The sequence below is a fragment of the Pelmatolapia mariae genome, linkage group LG10_11 (genome assembly GCF_036321145.2).
Source record: "Pelmatolapia mariae isolate MD_Pm_ZW linkage group LG10_11, Pm_UMD_F_2, whole genome shotgun sequence".
In the NCBI taxonomy this organism is placed as follows: Eukaryota; Metazoa; Chordata; class Actinopteri; order Cichliformes; family Cichlidae; genus Pelmatolapia; species Pelmatolapia mariae.
The window spans coordinates 17,723,921-17,746,501 of NC_086236.1; the positions used below are offsets into that span (position 1 = coordinate 17,723,921).

General features: G+C 40.8%; 1 protein-coding gene across 1 annotated transcript in view; it reads left to right on the forward strand.

Moving 5' to 3' along the window:
• Nucleotides 1-1,961: 1,961 nt before the first annotated feature.
• Nucleotides 1,962-22,581, forward strand: part of fryb (furry homolog b (Drosophila)) — a 37,663-nt gene continuing 17,043 nt past the window's right edge. The window contains exons 1-32 of the mRNA XM_063488475.2: nucleotides 1,962-2,338; nucleotides 6,553-6,746; nucleotides 8,127-8,180; nucleotides 8,304-8,443; nucleotides 8,857-8,947; nucleotides 9,104-9,183; nucleotides 9,313-9,393; nucleotides 10,882-11,050; nucleotides 11,370-11,462; nucleotides 11,686-11,784; nucleotides 13,125-13,226; nucleotides 13,670-13,773; nucleotides 14,027-14,135; nucleotides 15,014-15,100; nucleotides 15,599-15,770; nucleotides 15,867-15,999; nucleotides 16,096-16,203; nucleotides 16,600-16,726; nucleotides 17,024-17,137; nucleotides 17,349-17,513; nucleotides 17,775-17,861; nucleotides 17,967-18,226; nucleotides 18,352-18,541; nucleotides 18,742-18,866; nucleotides 19,547-19,604; nucleotides 20,597-20,688; nucleotides 20,856-21,028; nucleotides 21,197-21,357; nucleotides 21,455-21,565; nucleotides 21,727-21,881; nucleotides 22,049-22,148; nucleotides 22,232-22,403. Of these exons, the coding sequence (XP_063344545.1) occupies nucleotides 2,266-2,338; nucleotides 6,553-6,746; nucleotides 8,127-8,180; nucleotides 8,304-8,443; nucleotides 8,857-8,947; nucleotides 9,104-9,183; nucleotides 9,313-9,393; nucleotides 10,882-11,050; nucleotides 11,370-11,462; nucleotides 11,686-11,784; nucleotides 13,125-13,226; nucleotides 13,670-13,773; nucleotides 14,027-14,135; nucleotides 15,014-15,100; nucleotides 15,599-15,770; nucleotides 15,867-15,999; nucleotides 16,096-16,203; nucleotides 16,600-16,726; nucleotides 17,024-17,137; nucleotides 17,349-17,513; nucleotides 17,775-17,861; nucleotides 17,967-18,226; nucleotides 18,352-18,541; nucleotides 18,742-18,866; nucleotides 19,547-19,604; nucleotides 20,597-20,688; nucleotides 20,856-21,028; nucleotides 21,197-21,357; nucleotides 21,455-21,565; nucleotides 21,727-21,881; nucleotides 22,049-22,148; nucleotides 22,232-22,403 (3,979 nt within the window). The 5' untranslated portion in view covers nucleotides 1,962-2,265. The remainder of the gene's footprint in view (nucleotides 2,339-6,552; nucleotides 6,747-8,126; nucleotides 8,181-8,303; nucleotides 8,444-8,856; nucleotides 8,948-9,103; nucleotides 9,184-9,312; nucleotides 9,394-10,881; nucleotides 11,051-11,369; nucleotides 11,463-11,685; nucleotides 11,785-13,124; nucleotides 13,227-13,669; nucleotides 13,774-14,026; nucleotides 14,136-15,013; nucleotides 15,101-15,598; nucleotides 15,771-15,866; nucleotides 16,000-16,095; nucleotides 16,204-16,599; nucleotides 16,727-17,023; nucleotides 17,138-17,348; nucleotides 17,514-17,774; nucleotides 17,862-17,966; nucleotides 18,227-18,351; nucleotides 18,542-18,741; nucleotides 18,867-19,546; nucleotides 19,605-20,596; nucleotides 20,689-20,855; nucleotides 21,029-21,196; nucleotides 21,358-21,454; nucleotides 21,566-21,726; nucleotides 21,882-22,048; nucleotides 22,149-22,231; nucleotides 22,404-22,581) is intronic.

A 22,581-nucleotide genomic window follows, 5' to 3' on the forward strand; every position in this document is an offset into this window, starting at 1 on the left:
TCTATTTCTCTCTTGTGCGTTGTTGTGCAGGTCTTCTTAGTGCTCATTTCTTCTCTGGATTTCTTTAAGCGTATGCTGCAGGTCTTCATGTATTTTCTCTTGTTGTTGCTTTTCCGCCTGCATTTCAGTGTTCTGGCGCCTCAAGTTGTTGAAGTTCAACAAGATCCCATTAATGAGCTCTGAGTTATTTCTTGCAATTCCACTGATCCTGCGCTGCATCTCCAAGCATCGCTTTTCCACTTTTTCATTTTCTCCTTCCAGTTCAGTTGATTTTTCCTTCATTTCATTACAAAACACTTGTAGTTGTACATTTTTACGTTTTTCTTGTTTCTGTTGTTCTTTCTGTTACTCTTCTTCTTGAAGAAGCATTTTATTTTTGAATTCTGTTTCATCAAGCTTTACCTTGAGCATTTGGTATTGTTCCTCCATGCCTTTGAGTTTGCGCTGCATTTCTCTCTGCTTTATGTCTTCTTCCTCCTTTTCTTGGAGGATTTCTTTAAATTTTTCCAGCGCTGTATCAAGTTTTGCTTGGCGCTCCTGATTTTTTTAGCCCATGTCTCGAAGATCCCACTGCATCACCTCAATAGTAGCGTTCCTGTCTTGAAGCTGGGCAGACATCTCTTTTACTTTGGCGCTCTTTTTCTTGTTCTCTTTAATCAGGAACGCAATCTGCTCTCGTGCTTGACCAAACATTATTCCCCAGCCCTCATTAATAATGTTTATGTCAGGCTGGCGTTGTTGTCTTTCTTCAAGGTGTCTATTTTGTGCTTCTATTTGTGTGCACTTCTCCTGGAGTTGAAGCTTCTCTTCTTCAAGGTGTTTAATTTTGTTTTGTAGGTCGTAGTTTTCCTTCCTACTTTCCTCTAATGCCTTTTGAATGAATAAGTCGCCATCTGGGGAAATTGGCTGGCCACACCAGGAAGGAGAGGCGGCGTAATCCTTTTTTCTTTGTTGGTATTTTCTTGGATACATGTTGGAATCTGTGCACAGTTACTCTGAAAAGGTTTCCAAATATTTCCAAATGTATCTCTGGTCGAACGTTTGAAGACTGCGAACAAACTGACTAAAAATTCCTGCCTCTCACTTGTATTTATGGAAAATCAATCATCAAAGGACTTAAGATTCCTTGCGACATCATCACTCCATAACCCAATGAGATTTTGACATGACATTTTAGAATGAGAATATTTTTTTTAAACCCTTTTCAAAATTAACTTAATATTTGAGTGAAAAGATTGAAAAAAAGATTGGGTTTTTTTTCTACATAATAGAGCTATAATAAATGTTCTGGGGGGGTTAAGTACAGAAATCAGCTGCTAAAATATTTTTATTGACTTTTGGTGTTGGGAATGATTTACAGTCTGTTCTGTAGGAATGCTGAATTAATATATTGACTGTCTGGCCCCTTCTGGCTACTTAATAGTTGCTGAAGGAGATTTTGTTCATCCCCAGCTGATCTCCATCCATATTTATATAAAATCTAGCATGCTCCACACCACACACAGTCAGAAGCATGTTAAAATCTGTATGTGATACCTGAGGCGGTGCTGCACTGACCAGTTGTTTCTGGCAATTTGCTGGTTCAGCCTGCCTATCACTGCTACTCTTGGCTCTTATTGGTCAGTGCAGGCTGACGGCATGCTCGCTCAGCACAATATGAAACAGAACAGGAAAACAATAGAAACATTAGTGCTGTTAGTCTGCTCCATTATAGCTACAGCGGTATGAAAACTGCCTTTTCATTGTCACTCACTCACTAGTTTTCACCTTCCCAGTTTATCACCCTCTATTTTCAGCACACCCTCTATGTAGCACTAGCTGGTGTGTGTGTGTGCCCCCCCCCCAACCCCCCCTCCCCCGCACTCTTTCTCTGTCTTTCCTCTAAGAGGATTGGCTGCTTGCGTCTACCAACATCTGTGTATCACTGTCCTGAGAGAGCAAAACAGAGAGGGGATGGGGGGTGTTAGCCAGCAAGATAGCAACACAGAGCTCAGGCAAGCCTGAGAGACACTATTTCTCTTTCTCTCTGGCATACACACACTCTTCCTCGTGCACACACGCAAACAAACACACACACTCAGCAGTAGACAGCCGCAACATCCGCATCGCTCGCTGCCCACCCGCATCCTTCTCCCCCTTTCTCCGAGCCTTATTCCTGTCGGAGCGCTCTCCTCTTTCTCTTACTTGCTCCGTCTGCAACGCCTCATCCTGCCGTCCTGTCCCCCCTCTGCTGTCTGTCACCGTGGCGACATAGCCTCTGCAGCCATGGCGACCAGCCAGCAGGATTCGGGCTTCTTTGACATCAGCCTCAAGTCTCTGCTGAAGTCCTTTGGAGGCAGTGAGTACAGCTAACAGATCACTGTTGTTGTTGCTTGCTGCTGTGCCCAACAAATGTGTGATACAGTCTGCCCTCAACTCATCATTAATGGATCCTGCAGTGTGCAGACTATGCTTATTTGTGTTTACGTTTGGAGTTCAGGGACAAACGGACGGCACACAATGTGATCGACACTGTCAACATTTGGCAATATTACGTAATGTAATAATGGAAGACAAGTAGTTGAGCAAGAGCTCCAGAGAATGAGTGTAAATCTGGCTTCTCAGCAGTTTTCTATACATAACATTACTTAACAGAAAAAAAAGTGTCACTATTTGACTTTGAGCCTGGTACAGAAATTCTAAAGTCAATCAGAATTTGTCAATAAATAAAAACAAAACAAAGCTGTCTGTTTATATGTGATATTATTATGTGCGGTCCAGAAGACTCAAAATATCTGTTTACAAAACAGAAGGTAAAGCCACTGTAGGTCGCTGTGAGGCAGTCCGTCACCGGCAGCATCTCTCTCGACTGTTTTCACTGGGACATACTGTACTTTACGAAACTGAGACATTACAGTAGTCAGAACACATCGCTGTATTATCGCCCCATTTGGACTCATCAGTGTGCAGCCTGTAGTTTACCTTGTAGAGAATGCAAAGATAAGCAATAAGGCTTTGTTGTTGTTGTTGTGCTGCAGTGATTTTCCTGTACTGGCTGATCACTTCTTGTGGTAGTCTTCAGTTTGTTTATGTGTGCCTCTTTGAGAAGTCTCTAGATTCCATGAGAATTTCTTGCCTTTCGCACAGCTCATGTGTCAGGTGTGCTTTGAAGGTTACTGACAGCAGGGGTTACGTCGGTGCAGTGGTTAAGGAGGAATTTCATGGGCCGTGTCGATGGTTCCCCTTGAGCTATTGGTGATGTAATAAAAAATGAAATCACTGCAGAAACAGACGTGTTTCCTCACTTGTCACAGCTGTAGACCAGACGCAGACATGTTGGTTTTGTTTGGCTCAAGGTCATGATATCGATAGCAATCAGAAGACTTAAAAGCCAAGAATCAGGCTTTTAACTCCAACTTAGGTTGGTGTTTTAACTTTTAAGTTGCTGTGGAGTGAAATCACTAGACAAATAGCTGACCTCATCATCTCCTGCCATCGCTTTGAAATATTCATGCGCGTAATGTCAACTACTTTGATTTTTAAGACTTTAGCTTTAATCCTTTTTTAAAATTACATCCTTAAAAAACATTTCTAAATCCTTTCACCTGTAATGTTCACAACACGGCAGTATTTTGGATTACCGTGTCAACTGCTGTTGACATTCATTCAAACTTAAACATCTCATAACTACACAACTAAGGGTTAAAAACTCCAGAATACCTTTATCTCACAGGTACCTTCTCTACCAGCATACAGGTTTAGCTCTTCTTGGTCTTGGTGAGGCGAGTCAGTGTGTGTTTGTGTTATTGTCTGAGCTTTTACAAGTGATTCATCACAGTCCATATTAAACTGCCCTCAGACTGTGCAAGCATGTGCACAACTGATATGTCTTTTCACAAGCCCAGAAAAACTTTATGGTATTAAATGCTGACCTTAATTTAAATGTCCCAATTAGGATTTCTGTGTGACAGCTGCATTGTTGATGCATCAAGATGTGTATGCAGTCACCCTGTCTCATAATGCGTGTTATTCATGACTCATCCCGCCAGGGTGCTTGTCTGCTAGTATGACATGATGGTTGGAGGTAAACACCAGATGTAAATTCTCTCCACTTGGTCTATTTTTATCAGATAATCTGCTGATTATTTTTAAGACTTGATACCCACAGTCCAAGTCAGGGTTTTAAAATGTGTTGCTGTCTCCATCCAGCATCAAAACGGCAGTGAAATTTCCTTCAATTGAATTTTGGCTCAAGGAAAAACAGTATTGTTATTGCCAATTCTGCTTTTTATTCCTCTCCTCTTCGTCTCTTTGCCATTTTGGTCCCTTTCTTCCTTTGTCTCGTTCTTGCTCGCACATTTTTAAATACATTTTTCTCAATTAAAATTTGGAATTTATTGTAAAGTGTAATTAAACCAAGGCAGACTTGTATTGACTGGACATGGTAGAATTCTGCTGAATTACTCCCTTCATTGCTGAGTCATGCAAATGGTCTACAGATGATCACAGGAAGTGCTCCACCGCAGCTTTCCTGGGCCGCCACGACTTTCGACTCTCATCTGATCAAGCATAAGCTTGTACACCACTGTGTTTCACTGAGCAGTTGTAATAGATTATCTCAGTTTGAGACCACCTTCTATTGTATTGTGTATGAGTGTGTGTGTTTCTGTGTATTTGATTATGTCTTTGTGCTCATGTGTCTGCAATTGTGTATGAGTAGGGGTCAGTGGGAGTGGTGGGTATGTAAGAGAGTGACCGCCAGCAGTCTATATATAGAACCTCCCTCCGCCCCTCGGCTCACTCTCGGAGCAGTGTTGAAATTCCAGCCTAACTCTTCTGGTCAGATCTCCACAAAGAGCAGACTTTACTTAACTGCTATTGGCTACTTAAGGACAGCCCTTAACCATTTTCAAAGAAGCACTTAATTTCAATACTTCTTTCCAAAGGGCTTCAAAGAATTCAAGGTCACAGGAATTGTTGTGCAGAGCAGTGTTGGCAGGTCGGAGGCGGAGCAGAAGCAAAAGTAGAAACTGATAGCTGGCCTGTAGACTCATATAGCTCTCGAGCATGAGGCCCTACGCAGCCTCTAATCTACTCAAACCTCTCCTGGAGCAGGACACTGGAAAGGTTTTTTGATCCCTGTTGGTAGATTGCCCTTATGACAGAATAAATGGTTGTTGGTTGTCTCTACTTTTATTTTAAGAAGACACTTCTGCACCTGCTCTTCAACTTTCAACTGGAGCGCTCTTGGCTCTGAAGCATCGAGGCATCTTCACTTGGGCGGATTTGCTCTGGCTATGGCTCCTCCAGTGTGTGGCTGCAGCTCATCACCCTGTTTGATTTGGACTGAATGTGGGATAGAGTTGTAATGCTGCTGTCATGACAGTTTTCTTTTTGACCTCAGGCTCGTGTGTTTTGCTTTTTCTGTCGTTCATTTTCATAAGGATGGAGATTTACACTTTTAGCTTTGGTTAAACCAGCCTGGTGCCAAAGCTTTACATCAAAGGGACTTCTGTAGCATTTTTGACAATGGTGGAGTAGACAAACGTCCTCTGTGACTTTAACCTCTTGCAAGAAATTGCTTTTGTTTTTAATCATGGCTGCTGTATTTCACAGCCTGTAAAATCCCACCGTTTTTTTCCCCATTTCACCCACTGTGTCCTTGTAAGGCTGTCTGCACCATGGAGGTGCCAACGAAATGGAGCAGGGCTAGTGTGATCAGCTTCATCAAGGGCCTTGGTAAGCGTAAAGGCTTGCGCATTCATATGAACACCTGTTTGCAAAGCCTGAGTGCTCAGGTTTAACTCAGATAGACTGCTTTGCAGGCCAAGGGGCCTGTCATGTCCATGAGTTAGTATTTACATCTCACCTCTCCAGTGAGGTCAGGTCACATGGTCATGAAAGGTCAGTTTGATCTGGCATCGTTCTTAATGCAAACACACTTGACACATCTGGGAAATGTTGTGGTAATTCTTGCTTTGTGTTGTTTGGGGTTGGGGGAAGTACTTAACACGTTTTTTTCCTCCGCCATATTCTGGGAATCAAACCTGCAAATGTTTCATTCTGTTTATTTATCCGAGTATGAGATTTATTACCACAGGAGATAGCACGAGTCTGCACCTCAGCTGCGTGAATGCAAAGCAGGGAGGATCGTGTAAGGATTGCCAGAATCGGTGTCCATCGCCGAGCCATAACTCTGTCGAAATTTGAACACACAGATGTGGGTTTTATTAGTTTGAATACAATTTATGCTCAAGAAGATGATCTTTTACACTTCCCCATTCCTCGTGACTCTACAAGTGAGAATCATCAACCATGAGAGCATTGCAAATATGAACTTCTAATGCATATTCAGCGCTATTTGTCACGGTTCAGAAAGCAAAGACAGGCTGAAGGCCCAAAAATGATGAGATCTGTAGTTCAAAAACCTTTATCGTTAAATATGCTCCAGTTAGCAGTAACGCTGATAAAAATGTGTGCATGCTGGGGTCACAGAAGTATTTCCTGTAACTCAGGGGTGACCCACAGAGTCAGAGTACTTCAGACTAACTGGCCTGTCTTATATGTCATCAGCTTCTCCAGTGGGGCTGAAGCCATCCATCCCACCAGCCAGCGGTCCCTTGGGTGAGAGGAAGGGCCCCGTCGTCATGGCGCCTGTCAACGTGGACCCAGAGAGCAAGCCGGGCGAGTTTGTCCTAAAAAGCTTATTTGCCAACTTCACCTTGCTCTCTGAACGCAAGATCCGTATCATCATGGCTGAACCACTGGTGAGTGACCGAGCTCCGATTCGTTCTTTTTTTTCTCTCCATGACGCTTAGTCCACTTCTGTCTGTGTTACGGCATCATAAACACGCATTTTGGCCATCTTATTTCATTATGTTAGTCATCGTAGTTTTGGATGACAGCGTATATTGGCTCGACATTTTTATGCAATCCACAGTTTCCAACCTTTTTTAACTATCCAGAGAATCCTTTTGAATACAAGCGCGCTGGTCCACACAGGTGCGCACACAGGTGTACACACGGGTGTTCACAGACACAAACTATACCTTTCTTGGCTGCTACATTGTGGGCTGTCGGTCCTGCGTGCTGCACAACGACATTCAATATTTAGTATTTATTTTTATTCACTGTTAGATAGATTAATGCGATGGTGCTGTGTTTATTATGTTGCTCTCTTTTTTTTTTTGCTTGTTCTCTTTTTATTTCTTTGTTTTTTCTCTCAACAGGTGATCCGGCAGATTTTTTTTCTTTTTAAGTGTCCTTTCTCACTGTGCCCCTTCCCCTCTGTTTTTCTGTTCCTTCATCTTTCTTTCTCCCTTTCCTATCCCCCAGCCATGTCTGTCCTGTCTGTAACAACTGAAAATAAAATAAAATAAATAATAACAACAAAGGTCGATCAAATGGAACAAAACGGCAAAGCCGTGACGATCCATTTGGCAAAGTAAATCCGTTGGGTATCTTTGTTGGCATTCAGACATCAATTCTGACGGCTAAAAAAACAAATGGGACAGGCAAAAAAAAAAAAAAAAATCCAGCCAAGCAATAAATGGACAAAGCAGTAAATCAGGGAATGCCTTCTCTTTATCGCTGTGTTTAGTGGATTGTATTTTACCTTGGAAACCCACGCACACTCCAGAGTCAGTGATCAAATACACATTTAACCCAAGGTTTTTTTCCTCTGTACTGTTATCATTTGAAAAAGCAGGCAGTCCTAAATAGTACAGGCTTAGATGTACCTGTTAGTGTACTTGAACTGTGCATGTTTACACCTTTGCTTGTCTCTATATGACAATTTTCAGTTTATGGTTCACAATGAGACACACTGTGTTTCCAGTTTGTTGAACAACAAAGTAACCCTAATGTGTCTGAGCCAGAATATTGAACCTCTCATCTCACTTTTTTGTCTGTTTGACAAAGTAAACTTCTTCACTTTTTGTTACATTTAATAAATGCGACTATTAGCTTTGACCTTCTGACCTAGTGATTTATGAGTCTCACTCGCTCTCTTTTTGGACACAATGACCATTTTGTTCTGTCAGGAAACTGAACTGAATTTCTTTTCCCTGAATTTCAAAGCAAGATATTTACTAATGCTAGTAGACTAACATGAGTGTTTTCCACCTCTGTCTGTTCTTATCTGGCAGGAGAAGCCACTAAACAAATCTCTGCAGAGAGGAGAAGACCCACAGTTTGACCAGGTGTGCGTGTCTCATGTGGACAGATACTATATACACTGTCACATATTTTGAACAGGACTAACCTTTTTGCCATCCTTTCTCTTTGTCTCTTTGCTCCCTCTCTTCTTCCTGTCATCTGTCCAGCTGATCAACTCTATGAGTTCACTTGCTGAGTACTGCCTGCCATCCATCCTGAAGACTCTGTTCGACTGGTACAAGAGGCAAAATGGCCTGGAGGATGAGTCCCATGAATATCGACCCCGGGCCAACACCAAGTCAAAAAAGTGAGAGAAGATTAAAATATTGGAGCTGTTTGTGCACATGAACACACGAACTGGATCATGAAATACTTTCCTTTAAAATTATTTATTTCAAGCAATGTAGGCTCAAATATTCCCAAACCAGCCTGAAATCAGATGAGGATGATTAGAGTGATGGTCAGTCATTGTCCAAACATAGGTGCGAATGTCGTGCTTACTCATTAATATAACATAGACATAGAATTTGAGGCAGAAACCAAAAAATGACAACTTTGAAGACCCGGCAACATTAATGCATTACATAGCGCCGTAGATAAGGAAATGTGCTAAAACCAAACAGTCAAAAATGTTCTTCACAGCTCTGTGCACCTGGGCCTAACAGAACAGACACTGTTATTGTAAGTGTACTAATATCATCTTATGTCTGTCTTTCTCAGTGATGAGCAACAGAAGGACTACTTATTGGAGCGGAGGGATCTGGCGATAGATTTCATCTTTTCACTGGTGCTTATTGAAGTTTTAAAGCAGGTGGGGTACATTTTGCAGTCTGATCTGTTTGGCATAATGTCTTTTAAATGTTTAAAGGAGAAGCACTGATAATAATGCATATTAAACATCCTTCCAGAATAGCTCGTATGTGTTTAAGTGACAAAGTAAATGTAATAAAATTACATTTTACTGCAGATCCCCCTCCATCCTCTTTTGGATGGACTCATCCAAGAAGTCGTTAACCTGGCCTTCAAGCACTTCAAATACAAGGAAGGGTAAGACAGACGACCTATAAAAATTATATTGATACACTAGAATGCATTAAATGCATTTTAGTTTTCAAATTTGTAAAAACTAACTAGTGCACTTGATTGATAATATTCATGTTAATGTTTAATTTTTAGGTATCTGGGGCCTAACACAGGCAACATGCACATAGTAGCTGACCTCTATGCTGAAGTAGTGGGAGTCGTTGCTCAGTCGAGGTATTGTTGAATTAATTACTGCTTACACTGTATGCATATTTGTGTAGCTGCGCGCAATAAATGTTTGTATCTCTCATGTAATTGTACCTGTTGCCAGTACTTTTGTATTCAGAAATAAATCTCCCTGAAGACCCAACATGTACAGAGCCAAAGCTCAATAAAAACTGAAAGCGAGTACTTGATATTGAGGCCAGTGTTTTCGAAATGTAACAGCTGAAGTGGGTACGAGAAATCTTAATATTTTACAGTGTTATTGTTTTCCCAGATGTCTACAGTTAGTGGGGTTGTGGAAATCACAATAAAAAGAAAGTCCAGCTTGTCTCGTCAGTCTTTAAAAACTGCTGACTAAGGATGTGTGGTCATAGAGTAGAAATATAACAGAAAGGGGGAAAAAAGTATTTTTTGTCTTTAATTTGAAGTAGAATCCAGGTCGTGTTACAGCTGTGGGCCTGTTTGTCTGGGTTAAAAATTTAATATGTGGCAACAGTTGCTATCTGCCCTCTTTTTGACCCAATTTTCAGTGAAATCAGAGATTACAAATGTTGTCTCTCCAACTTCAGCACAAGTGAAGAACCTAGTGTAGTAATAGCTGTGTTCCTCAAGTCTGAATGTGTGTTTGTGTGCATAAGGGTAATGATAAGGGTCCTCCAACTGTGTCACGTAATGTCATGTGCGATGAAGGATAAAAAAAGAAATAAAAAATCTAATTTTACTGAGTTATTACTATGTAATGCAGTTACACATGGCAGCTCACAAACTGTCACACACAAACACACACACACACAGAAATAATAACCCCAAAAATCCACATACTTAATGGAACAAAGTTATCAACCAAGTATGAGATCTAATTGAGCAAAGGGAGAAAAACTGTCTTATGTTTTTTACACTAATCAAGTAGCATTCTAAATCACCTTTCTATGTTATTTATTTGCACTGCATTCTGCACACACAGGACTATGACAAATTTGAATACACACTCATAAACAACCTGAGGTTATGCTTTATTATTCTTGCCATTATCTGCATATTTTTTCAGTTTAGTTAATGATAACAGTGTTTATATGTGCTTTATTTAAACTCTCTGCACGTAGAACAAGGCTAATAACTATTTTACTTACTAAACTGCTGCACTAACATGCTAGACCATGTGCAAAAATCACACACATGCATATTCCCTGCACATTGCCCCTCCAGTGCCTTTCTAAATATAGGCTTGTAGAGCACTGTTGTACTGTTGGTATAATCTATCTTGCTGGTTGGTACATACGCAAAAAAGCATATACCCATGTGCATGTGTTTTAAAAAAGGAGGGGGGGGGGCAGACTAAATGTGCTCAATCTAAGCAAAAAAACAGAGATTAGAAGTCTCTTGATGCTTTGTTTTAGTTATTCTTCAAACGTAATCCCCCCCACCTAGACATAGATACAATGGTATTTACTAAAACTCACTAGAATTGCTCACATCTGGTCACCATTTCCTCGGCAGGTTCCCAGCAGTGAGGAAGAAGTTCATCTCAGAGCTCAAGGAGCTGAGGCAGAAAGAGCAGAGCCCGTACGTCATCCAGTCCACCATCAGCCTCATCATGGGACTCAAGTTTTTCCGCATCAAAATGTACCCAGTGGAAGACTTTGAAGCTTCCTTCCAGTTCATGCAGGTAGACTGAGCTACTACTGTAATAGCTTCCTTGCCAAAGAGGGGCTGTGTTTAGGAAGCTTAAAGGAATGATGTAGATTTTTTGTTTTTTTGGTTGGAGTATTTGTACCTGGAAGCTCTTAAGTGTCATCATAGAGCTTTCTACCCAAGTTCTACAAAGTAATCTGGGTTAATTGCCTTGTTTATCACGCCTCTGATGTGAGTCGTAGTTGCAAGAATTCCCATGATCCATTGCAAAACAAAGCAATGGACATATACAGAGATGTTTTTTTATCACTTTCTCTGACTCTCTTTCTTTGTTTCCTTCTCTCTGTCTGCAGGAGTGTGCACAGTATTTCCTGGAAGTGAAAGATAAAGACATTAAGCACTCATTAGCTGGACTCTTTGTGGAAATACTTGTACCTGTAGCTGCTGTAAGTGCATTTAATCTTACTCCTCAGAACAAAAAAAGACATTAGGACAGACCCAGATTGAAATTACTGCTCTCCATTTATATGATAAATCTGATGTCTTAGGATCATCAGTATATAATGCTCTGTTTGTCTCGATCAGGTTAACAGAAATTGTTCTGGTGGGGGGAAAAAATGAAATCCAATGTATATCGACGTAACTTCTGCATTATCTCTCCTCCTCCAGACTGTGAAGAATGAGGTGAATGTGCCGTGTCTACGAAATTTTGTGGAAAGTTTGTACGACACCACACTGGACCTGTCCTCTAGGAAGAAACACTCTCTGGTAACTTTTTTCCTGTATTCGGTTTCACCACTGGTAATCTCTCTTCATTTCCTCTCCATTACTAGCAGTTGGTGAAAGCACTTACTGTAACTCTCCCAACATGTGGGCTTTTATCTCTTCGTGGGAACGAGATAAGAGTGTAGTGTGCAGCGCACTGGCTATTTTTTGAAGCTGCGCCAGATGGGCAGTGTTTGCCTACAGCATGGAGGTAGGCAGGGAAATCAGCAGTTCATCTGACTCATTAAAACAGTGCACTAAGGCTAGGCTTTGATTACAAGGTTACTGAACTGTATGTGATTTTCAGTGCTATAACTTCCTTAAAATATAGACACAACTTCTCAGAAATTTCTTAGATGCACAACAACGCTCGCTGATGTGGTACATTCTCTAAGATGTAGCCCCACCTTTGGGATGTGTCCTGCAGTTATTTGATGGGCACATTTGATAACAAGACATGCCATCAGGCCGCTGTGCTGCATTATTTTTGCAGATTCTCTGCATACTCCAAGCCACCCATGCAGCCAAGACCTGACACACCTCTCTCCAAACAAAAGTTCTTGTTTTGTGGGGGGGGTTTTCACTTTTTCCAAGTGAATAGCACAAGGGCACGCACACTAACAAGCAGTCATCTGCCATGTCAGGGAGATCATAATTGACAAATATGACAGGAATGATAGCAATGTAGTGCTTTTCCATAATTGTTATTCATTTGCATTCTGGGTGTCTGAGTGAAAGAAAGAAATGGGCGAGAATCAGATAAAGAGTGCTCACTTTGATAAGGAGTGACAGGTGCGCTTCTCAAGGTTAGAGTTTCCAAAACCTAGTCGCGACGCCTCTCTCGACCCACGCTGATCATTAGCAAAGAATTTGTTTTAAAGAATGATCTGCATGCTGACCTACATAACTTTTAAGAATGACTGTACAGAGGAGACGTCAGGTCTGAGCCTGCTGGACATGAAATTTCTGTTAAAAATCTGTAAGCATGAGTCACTTCTAAAAACTCACACTGCTGATGGTTTGATTTTCTTCATGGGATTTCATGTATATAAATTTTTGTTTTTAAAGGACAAAGATCGATGTCAGTACCTGGGTTAAAGTTTGCAGCTAGTCAGACTGTCTCTGTCTCTTGTGTAATTGGGGTGAAAGAATAAGTAATGAAATTTGCAGGGATGTGCCATCATCGCACTACCTTTGAGCTTTCATCCAGAGTAAAATTGTAACAAATCAGAGAAGTGCTGTTTATCAACATCAATGTTTGGCTGACAGGTCGGTTCATCCCCCCCAAATTTGTCATGCGCCTCATTTAATTTTCTCCCATCTGTCTTCCCTCTCTGCACCAGGCCCTGTATCCTCTGGTGACCTGCCTGCTGTGTGTCAGTCAGAAGCAGTTCTTCCTCAGCCGCTGGCACATTTTTCTCAACAACTGCCTCTCGAACCTCAAGGTCAGCTGCTTCGTCTGTACGATGCAAATGCACAAATTACTGTAGAAAGGACTGTTTGTTTCCCAAAACAATATACTCATAAATATAAATTATGTGTGAAAAGTGAACTGTACATGCACAAAACACTACAAAATATTTGCTCTACCCACTAGCCCTTCAGCTTTAAAATCACCCGTCGGTGTTTATTGCTTCAAGTGAAGCACTGCAGCTTAGAAACTGACTGACCGGGGCTCATAAAGCCTCGTAAAGTTTATGATTACACTTTAAATCTTTAGAATCCAGTGTATGTTGGGCACACAGCAATTTATACTGTGCCTGTACAATAACAGAAAGAAATGCCCCTTAGGGTTTGTTTTGAGAGAAAACATTTCTGTTACCAATGTGTAACAAACTCTACCTATTTTAAGTCTAATTGTTTTTTGTCTGCATGCGTGTGAATGCAGAATAAAGACCCCAAGATGGCACGAGTGGCTCTGGAATCACTCTACCGCCTGCTGTGGGTGTACATGATCCGGATAAAGTGTGAAAGCAACACTGCTACACAAAGGTAATGCTACATCTGTTACTTTTCTATAAAATAGCATGTAAGATGTAATTGGAAGCTTGGTATCAGCATGTTAAACAATCATTAGTTATCTTTCCAGAAATAATCTTCTTCTTCTTCTTGTTTTTAATTGTGCCGTAACTTGTATGATTAAGTTATTTAGTGGAATTTCCCTTAAACATGGTACAGTTGTAAGTATAGTCAAATGCATCAGGAATTACTATACTAAGATTATTTACATCTCTTTGTCCCTCAGTCGCCTGACGTCCATCACCACCACTCTCTTCCCCAAAGGGAGTCGTAGCGTCGTGCCCAGAGACATGCCCCTGAATATTTTTGTCAAGATTATCCAGTTTATTGCCCAGGTATTATTATCATTATTATTATTATTATTATTATTATCATCATTATTATTATTATTATTATTATTAGTTAACCATGAAAAAAATAAACTCTTAAGATTAAAAATCTCTTTTTGAGTGTCTGGGGCCAAGAAGAAAAGTGGTACGCTCATAAGTTGCATAAATTAATAGCACACACACATAAAAATCCATACACCAGTTAAATACAGTCAAAGAGTAAAAAAATAAAACACAGAAACAACCAAGATTATAACTTTCATTATCTGTAAACAATGAATAACTCGATAAATGGTATAGGTGACCAAACCACATAAAGTGTTGTTCTTGGTCAGAGAAATAAAGTCACGTTTGTGTGCATAGCATAGTTTTTTTCTGGACTGCTACTGAGAAACAGACCAATACAATGATTAATCCAAAATTCTGAGATGGCACGGTTCCAGTAACTACTCAAAAGCTAAACAGTAATGAAAAGTAGAGGCTGACCAACAATGTAGGACATGAGATGGGTTTTTTTTACATTTCACTAGAATCCATTATCAAAATTGATTACATTATATCTGATGTCTGAATTAGCGGCAGAGGGTTTTGAAACCTGCTCTAATGCTGTTTAAGTGCAGCGCACTCTTTGCTCTTGCATTTGCTGCTGTCATGTAGCAACTGTGTGAAACCCCAGATGCTACATGACATGAGTTTTTGTGACTCAGACAAAATAAGTATAATAAATAAGACCTTCAGTGTTCTATTTTGTTTGGTTTCTTCTTTGATTTTTGTATAAATAGTTTTTATTAAAATGTCCCACTGCTGACAGCAGATACACCTGCTGCCTCACACCATGTTACCTCTAAAATCCTGTAACTCCAGCATGTTTGTCCTTTCTTCAGGAGAGACTCGATTTTGCTATGAAGGAGATCATATTTGACCTGCTGAGTGTTGGGAAGCCTGCCAAAGCCTTCAGTCTCAACCCAGAGGTAAAAAGGAGCGGACACAGGCATTCAGTTGCACAAAGATCAACTGTGGATCTCCCTGGGACATTTTATAGATCTAAGCATTCCACTTTTGATTTCTATCAAAGGAATGTAAAGAACAGTATGTGGTCTGCTGGAAGCTTCAACGTAATTAGCCTGAAACGGTGGATATTCACTTTACCTAATAATAGTTAGACGAGATGGACTTGGCAGTGAGCGTATCCTGTGTTGGACATTATGTGCTAAACTATTGATTGGTGTAATCTGACAATGCAGTATGCTTTGCACAGTTTAAGGATGTTTACAGTCACAGTGAGGCTTTTTGACAGTATATCAGCAGTTATATAAATAGATCCTGCTCAGTTACATTCACTGCAGGATCTGTGTCTTACTGGGAAACAATGTAATAATGTTGATCTACATTTACATGAATTCTGCTTTAAATCTTCCATTGCTCTTGAAAAACTGGCATATTGATGCAGCGCTGTATCTGTCTTCCAGCGTATGAACATTGGTCTACGGGCGTTCCTGGTGATAGCAGATGCTCTCCAACAGAAGGATGGAGAGCCTCCTATGCCCAACACAGGAGCCACTCTGCCCTCTGGAAACTCTCTGAAGAAGAAGAAAACATATCTCAGCAAGACACTCACTGAAGAGGAAGCCAAGCTAATAGGTCTGTGTGTGTGTTTGTGTGTGTGGGTGTCTGGAGGCTGCTGTAATTTGAATGTCTCCCCCTTCATCGTCTCTGTTTATGGCTGGTCCCCCACAGGCATGTCCTTGTACTACTCCCAGGTGCGAAAAGCTCTGGACAACATCCTGAGGCACTTGGACAAGGAGGTGGGTCGTTGCATGATGCTCACAAGCGTCCAGATGCTCAACAAAGAGCCAGAGGATATGATCACGTATGTAACTGCAAAGTGGAGTTTCATTCCGTTTGAAATTTTGCAAACATGATCGAAAATAAGTGTCCAATGTACCCCTCCATTTTCCATCTTTAGTGGTGAAAGGAAGCCTAAAATCGACCTGTTCAGGACATGTGTAGCTGCCATTCCTCGTATCCTTCCTGATGGCATGTCCAAGCCTGAGCTCATAGACTTGCTATCAAGGTAAGTTTCAGGTCAAGCTCAAGTTCCTCACAAATACAATAAAAAAACTGAATCATTAAAAGAATAGAATACATTAAATTATAAGTCAAACTATATCAGTACAAGTTCTTGGTTTCAGTTTAGTTTTTATGAGTTTCTGTGTTACTTTAAGCCTTTTTTGTTTTAATGTGGTTGCATATTTTCAGGGGAAACATGTAGGAATTTCAGAACAGGCATTCAATGCAAACAATACACAAAAACTAACCAGATTTCCTGCTTCCTTATATTTTTATTATTGTTTTATCCTTTTTTTTAATTCAAATTTCTTTTCACTCAGTTGCAATTTTAGTTTAATTTTGGTTAAATATAAGCTTTGTAACACAAATCTTGCTTATTTATTGTCTGTCTGTCCCTCAGACTCACAGTGCATATGGACGATGAGCTTCGTCTTATTTCCCAGAATTCCCTGCAGAGCCTGTTACTTGATTTCTCAGACTGGAGGGAAGACGTCCTTTTTGGTTACACACACTTCCTTTTACGTGAGGTATAGCACAACCTTCAGATGTTTTCATGCTGCTCTTCTAAAGTGTTAAAATCATACTACCTACATAGTGACATATTAGAAACATTTCCCCAGAACTAATTTAGATTCTCACAGAGTGATGTGGTCCTTAAACTGAAAGGTGAACATTTAGAACCAACATAGTAGCTTCTTACAATAGGACCTCTTTATTATATGCTTATTCATAATTTCAAAGTGTTAGCCATAAAACATTGTTGCCAGTTATGACCGAAGGGGGTTCACTTCACAACAGGAGTGTCGAATGCTAAATACTTCCAGGTCCAAGACACCCATCAGTGTCTGCAGGATGCATCCGTCAAGCTTCTTCTCCAGCTGCTCACACAGTGGAGGTTAGCTCTGCAGCTCCAGGGGAAGATGCGAGGGGGAGTTGAGGTTTGTATAGAGTACTTTATCATTATGACAGTCACACTTAAGCCAACTATTTCCTTTCCTTTAGGAGACATGATGTTCAGTGTATTTAAAATTATATTAAAAACATTTAGAGAAGCCACTGAGCTTGAAAGGTTGTTGAGGTCTTCTGGGTTTGTCGGTCTGTAAATGCATGCTTAATTACTTTTTACTAACCCTCCTAACTTTCCATCAGGCCAGCCCTAGACTGCCAGAGCGAAGCCCTCATTGTTCAGTACTCCATGCGGTGGAGGGACTGGCTCTGCTGCTCCTCTGTTCGTGTCAGATCAGCACAAGGAAGCTGGCAGTCGGCGTGTTAAGAGAAATACGCTGTCTCTTCACGGCACTGGGACATGCTGAGGTAAAGTACAGAAAACTCACATATTCTCCTACCAGCTCACCAGCTTGTCTCACTTTATAGACGGTAACAAAGCAGTAAAGAAAAATACAAAAACAGTTCGGTAACAAATGCAACAGCAATCTTGTGACAAACTGTGATTAAAGAGGGAGAAAGGGCATGGAAATAGGATAGAAGGAGAGCCATCTGACTTGTTGTGATTAGACATGCATTGTGTGACGCTGTTATAAAAATAGCTGATTCTATAAATGTCTTTCCCTAAAGGACGATGACAAACCCATGATAGAGGTCATGGACCAGCTGAGCCCTGCTGTAATGGACAGCTTTGTTCACGTGGCTGTTTCTGACTCAGTATGTATATTTGTGCTTAGAATGTGAGAGTGATCAGTAACAAAAGTGTATCGATGTGATAAGTGATTTCACAAATTACTTATTTGCTCCTGTTGCCTCTCTCAGTCCACCTTGCCTCTCAGCCACCACGTTGACCTCCAATGGCTAGTGGAGTGGACGGCTCGACTGGTGAGCAGTTCGTACGACGTGAAGAGCCCCAGCCATGTCTGGATTTTTGCCCAGTGTGTGAAGGACCCATGGGTACTCTGTTTGCACATCTTTTTGCGGCAAGAGCATCTGCCTAAGCACTGCCCCATTGCTCTAGGATATGCCTGGCCCTACGTTTTCACACGGCTACAGCTGCTGCTGCCTCTGGTTGATCCCAAGTACATGAACTCACATTTATTACATTGTTCACTTTAAGGATTTCACTCTAAATAAAATGACATGCAATGATAGCAACTTGTGTATGAAAGATTAAACTAATGCATTTTCACCTGTCTTCATGCAGCAGCCCAGTGAACGCTAAGAAGACGAGCACGGCAGGCGCCAGCGACAGCTACATCTCACTGTGGCGCAATTACCTAATCCTCTGTCTCGGAGTGGCTAAGCCAAGCATCATGTCACCTGGGCATCTCAGAGCATCTACACCTGAGATCACTGCCACCACACCTGATGGCAGCGTCACCTACGACAACAAGGTGCGCATTTGTCCTTCAGTTGATAGCAGAGACGTAGAGTTTAGAAATGTGCACTATTATTTATTGATTTCCAACTAATGAAAAGCTTAAATGATTGGACCTGGAAACAAAGAGCAAAATGGACTTAAAGTGTGATATTTTAAAATGTAAAGATTGATCTCTGTGTGCGTGTGTTTTACTTATTTATTTCTGTTTCATAGGTTATAGGCACGCCCTCTGTGGCCTGGCTTTTAAAGCAGCTCGTCCCACTGATGAGAGCTGAGAGTCTGGAAATCACAGAGTCCCTAGTGTTGGGATTCGGATGCACAAATGCTCTGGTCTTCAGGTACTGGAACAATAACCTACACAACAGTAATAAAACACAAATCCTGCTTTGATGATGTTAGCCTTGGTTTCAGTGCTAATGTTATTCTTGCCTTTGGCAGAGAATGAACTCAAAAAGACTGAATAGACAGAACAAATACAGTTCTAAGTAGATGATATGCCAGATTTGATCTGAATCTCTTCCGTGAGAAAGACACGATTCTTCAGTGGTTTTTATCTTCCATTCATGTTTTACCTACTCTCACCTGTCTGTTTATGAGCTGCATACCTGACACTGAGAGAAGAAAATGAGTCAGTGATGTAGAAGAGAAATTCTTGGAGGGGCAGAGACATATCACATTTTTTCAAAGCACAGAGGTTCCATTGTGACAGGGTGGCATTTTCATTCTAAAGGAGATCATCTATTTTTAACCTAGAGTATTTTCTGAAAAGGCTCTCATTGTTATTAAAAAGATTAAGGTCTGCCCAGACAAATTTGTTCCGTCATTACGGCGTCTGAGGATTAGTGGTTTTAGGGAACATGACATTTGGGTTGCACTGCATAGATTTATGTCACACATCTTCATTGTTCCCATGAATAATAACTATTTATATACAAGGAAGGACGCCTCATTTAGCATTTGGCAATCAGGTCATTGATTGATTGATTGATTGATTTTTTTTCTGTCTTTGATCAAACAGGGAGCTCGTCGAAGAACTCCATCCATTGATGAAAGAAGCACTGGAACGTAGGCCTGAGGTAAAACACACACAGAGGCTGTGAGAGAAAACTGACTGTGCAAAATTGAGAATATTTTCTAGATTAAGTATAAAACTAGATTACTATAAAATCAGGGTTGTAGCTGATGTTTTCCATGGATTAATAATGTTTTGTTTATGAAAATGGAATAGAAGTTTTGTCCACAGTCCACTTTAATCAGAAATACTGCATGTTATACTGGTATCTGGGGCAACTGTGTGTTAACCTCCTAAGACCTGAACTCTTCCACGGCATGCATTTTTTATTTCTCTTTGATATTTAGGCTGATTGGGACCTGATGAATGTAAAAACAAAGAATTACCAGATTTTTTTTTTACCTAATTTTTGTTTCTAAGACAAATGAGAGCCACATATAAGGATATTCATTTAAAATTTCGATAGAACAGTAGCAGTATAATGTCCTTGTAAGTGGATATCAGGCCCTTGTAAAGCAAAATTGAGTATTTTGGTCTAAATATCCCAAAATGTGATGCCCACATATGTGGACCCCAGGTCCTAGGAGGTTAATCACGATTTTGGACTTTCACTGTAATTTTTTTTCCTTAACATTTTACAGCTTTTCCTACTGACAAATGACCATGGCCATATATACTACACCAAAGTAAAGAAGTAATAGATGAACATTTAAATGACAGAAAAGTTCAATTTTGTCCAAAATCTACAATAGAAATTTTATTTTTTTTATAATGAGTCCAAGAAAGAAAGAGTTAATTGCTAATTTCTTCCATTTACTACAGCAGTATTCCATTATCCTGTAGAAAAACAGAAATACTGCACTTCTTTTTTCTTAGCTGAACATATCTGAGGGATTCAGTGTGTAGTTCAAGTTTTTTACACTGACAAAAAGGGGAGATTCACTGGTCTGACCTACTTAAGGTCAGAGTTGGTTGAATGTGGCCAAGGAAGTAAAATGACTTTGACATCCTGGATCTCTTTGTGGCAGGAAACTAACAACCTGTCTGTGCTTCCAGAACAAGAAGCGTAGAGAGAGGAGGGATCTTCTCAGGCTGCAGCTGCTGAGGATATTTGAACTACTGGCTAACGCAGGAGTCATCAGTGACAGGTAGCACATACATGTATCATGCACTGAGTCATCTCGTTTTGTTTACTGGGCTTTGATCCTTATGCACACAAAAAGTTAGACTACACTCATCTCTCATCTTCTCCTGTCTGTAACTCTAGTCTCGTTTAGTTTACCAAAGTCATATTTTCCTCCTGGTTTTCCTATAGCACTAATGGAGCTCTGGAGCGTGATTCCCTGGCCTTGGGTGCTTTATTCCTCGAGTACGTGGACTTAACCCGGATGCTTCTAGAGGCTGAGAATGAGAAAGAACTGGACGTGCTCAAAGACATACGAGCTCATTTCAGTGGGATGGTAGCCAATCTCATCCAGTGTGTGCCTGGTAAGATTATTATTTTACATCTTACCCTTTTAATTTTATAGTAATTTTCTAGTTTGACTACTACACGTCGATTTTTCAGTAGCAGGCAACGTACTGGCCTTTTCAGAGTCATTTTGTCTCTTGTTCTCACCCTCAGCGTCTCTCTTTCTTTCTCTCACGTCTGTGCAGTCCACCACAGGCGCTTCCTCTTCCCTCAGCAGTCTCTGAGGCACCATCTCTTCATTCTCTTCAGCCAGTGGGCCGGGCCCTTCAGTGTTATGTTTACGCCTCTTGACCGGTACAGTGACCGCAACCACCAGATCACTCGCTACCAGTATAGTGCTCTCAAGGTAAGCAGGTCCCAAATCACCAAACTCCTTTTTGCAGTGATTCAGGATATTTTACAGAAATATAAGCATTGTAGTCAGCTTTGCTTTTGTCTCCCAGGCCATGTCAGCAGTTCTGTGCTGTGGTCCAGTTTTTGACAACGTGGGTCTCTCTACTGATGGTTATCTCTACAAATGGCTTGACAACATCTTGGCCTGTCATGACTTACGGGTAGGTGGACTCAGGGATTTGATGGTTTAACTTGTTGTACAGTTAGCTCTCTATGACATGTATTTGAATTTTGGCATTTTAGTTTAATCTAAGAAGTTACAAATCAGTTTTTAATACATGCATCCAATAGTGCCTCAACACAATAACATGTCGTCCTTTAGGTGCACCGTCTGGGGTGTGAGGTGGTCATTCTGCTTTTAGAACTGAATCCAGATCAGATCAACCTGTTCAACTGGGCTGTGGACCGCTGCTTCACCGGGTCTTACCAGCTTGCATCTGGCTGCTTCAAGGCCATCGCCACAGTGTGCGGTAACAGGTCGGGAGTCACACCCTGGTTCTAATCTGAACTCCTGATGTTTTTACTATCAGGGAACAGATGTAGATATAAAGCTTACTTTATTTACCACGATGCCCACTTGGTTGTTAATACTCATTGGTTGAGTTCTTACAGTAACCAATAGCTGTTTCTATTTATTATGCCAGGAATTATCCATGTGACCTTGTGACTTTGCTCAACCTCGTGCTGTTCAAAGCCTCAGACACCAGCAGGGAAATATATGAAATCTCCATGCAGCTGATGCAGGTATGCTCACTTTCATGGCACATATTAAACAAAGTCATAAAGCCAAAACCTGGCAAAGATTTAAAAATAAATGTTTCCTGCAGGTGCTGGAATCTAAGCTGTGTGCATACTCCAAGCGGATGGTGGAGCAGAAGCCTGGTAATATTTTGTATGGGACTCACGGCCCCCTCCCTCCTCTGTACAGTGTCAGCCTTGCGCAGCTCTCCATCCAGCTTGCCAGCATGTACCCAGAGCTCACGCTGCCTCTTTTCTCAGGTAAATTCTTCTCGTCTGTTCTTCTGTGGAATTCTTCCAAATGGTACAAATGCAACAAAAAAGAACAGTTAAATATAAACTAACTAATATATCTATATGCATTTTTAGAAAAAGGTATCTCCTTACACTTTAATGTGGAAGAGAAGTTAATAAGGAAGCAGCATAAATTTTAAAAAAA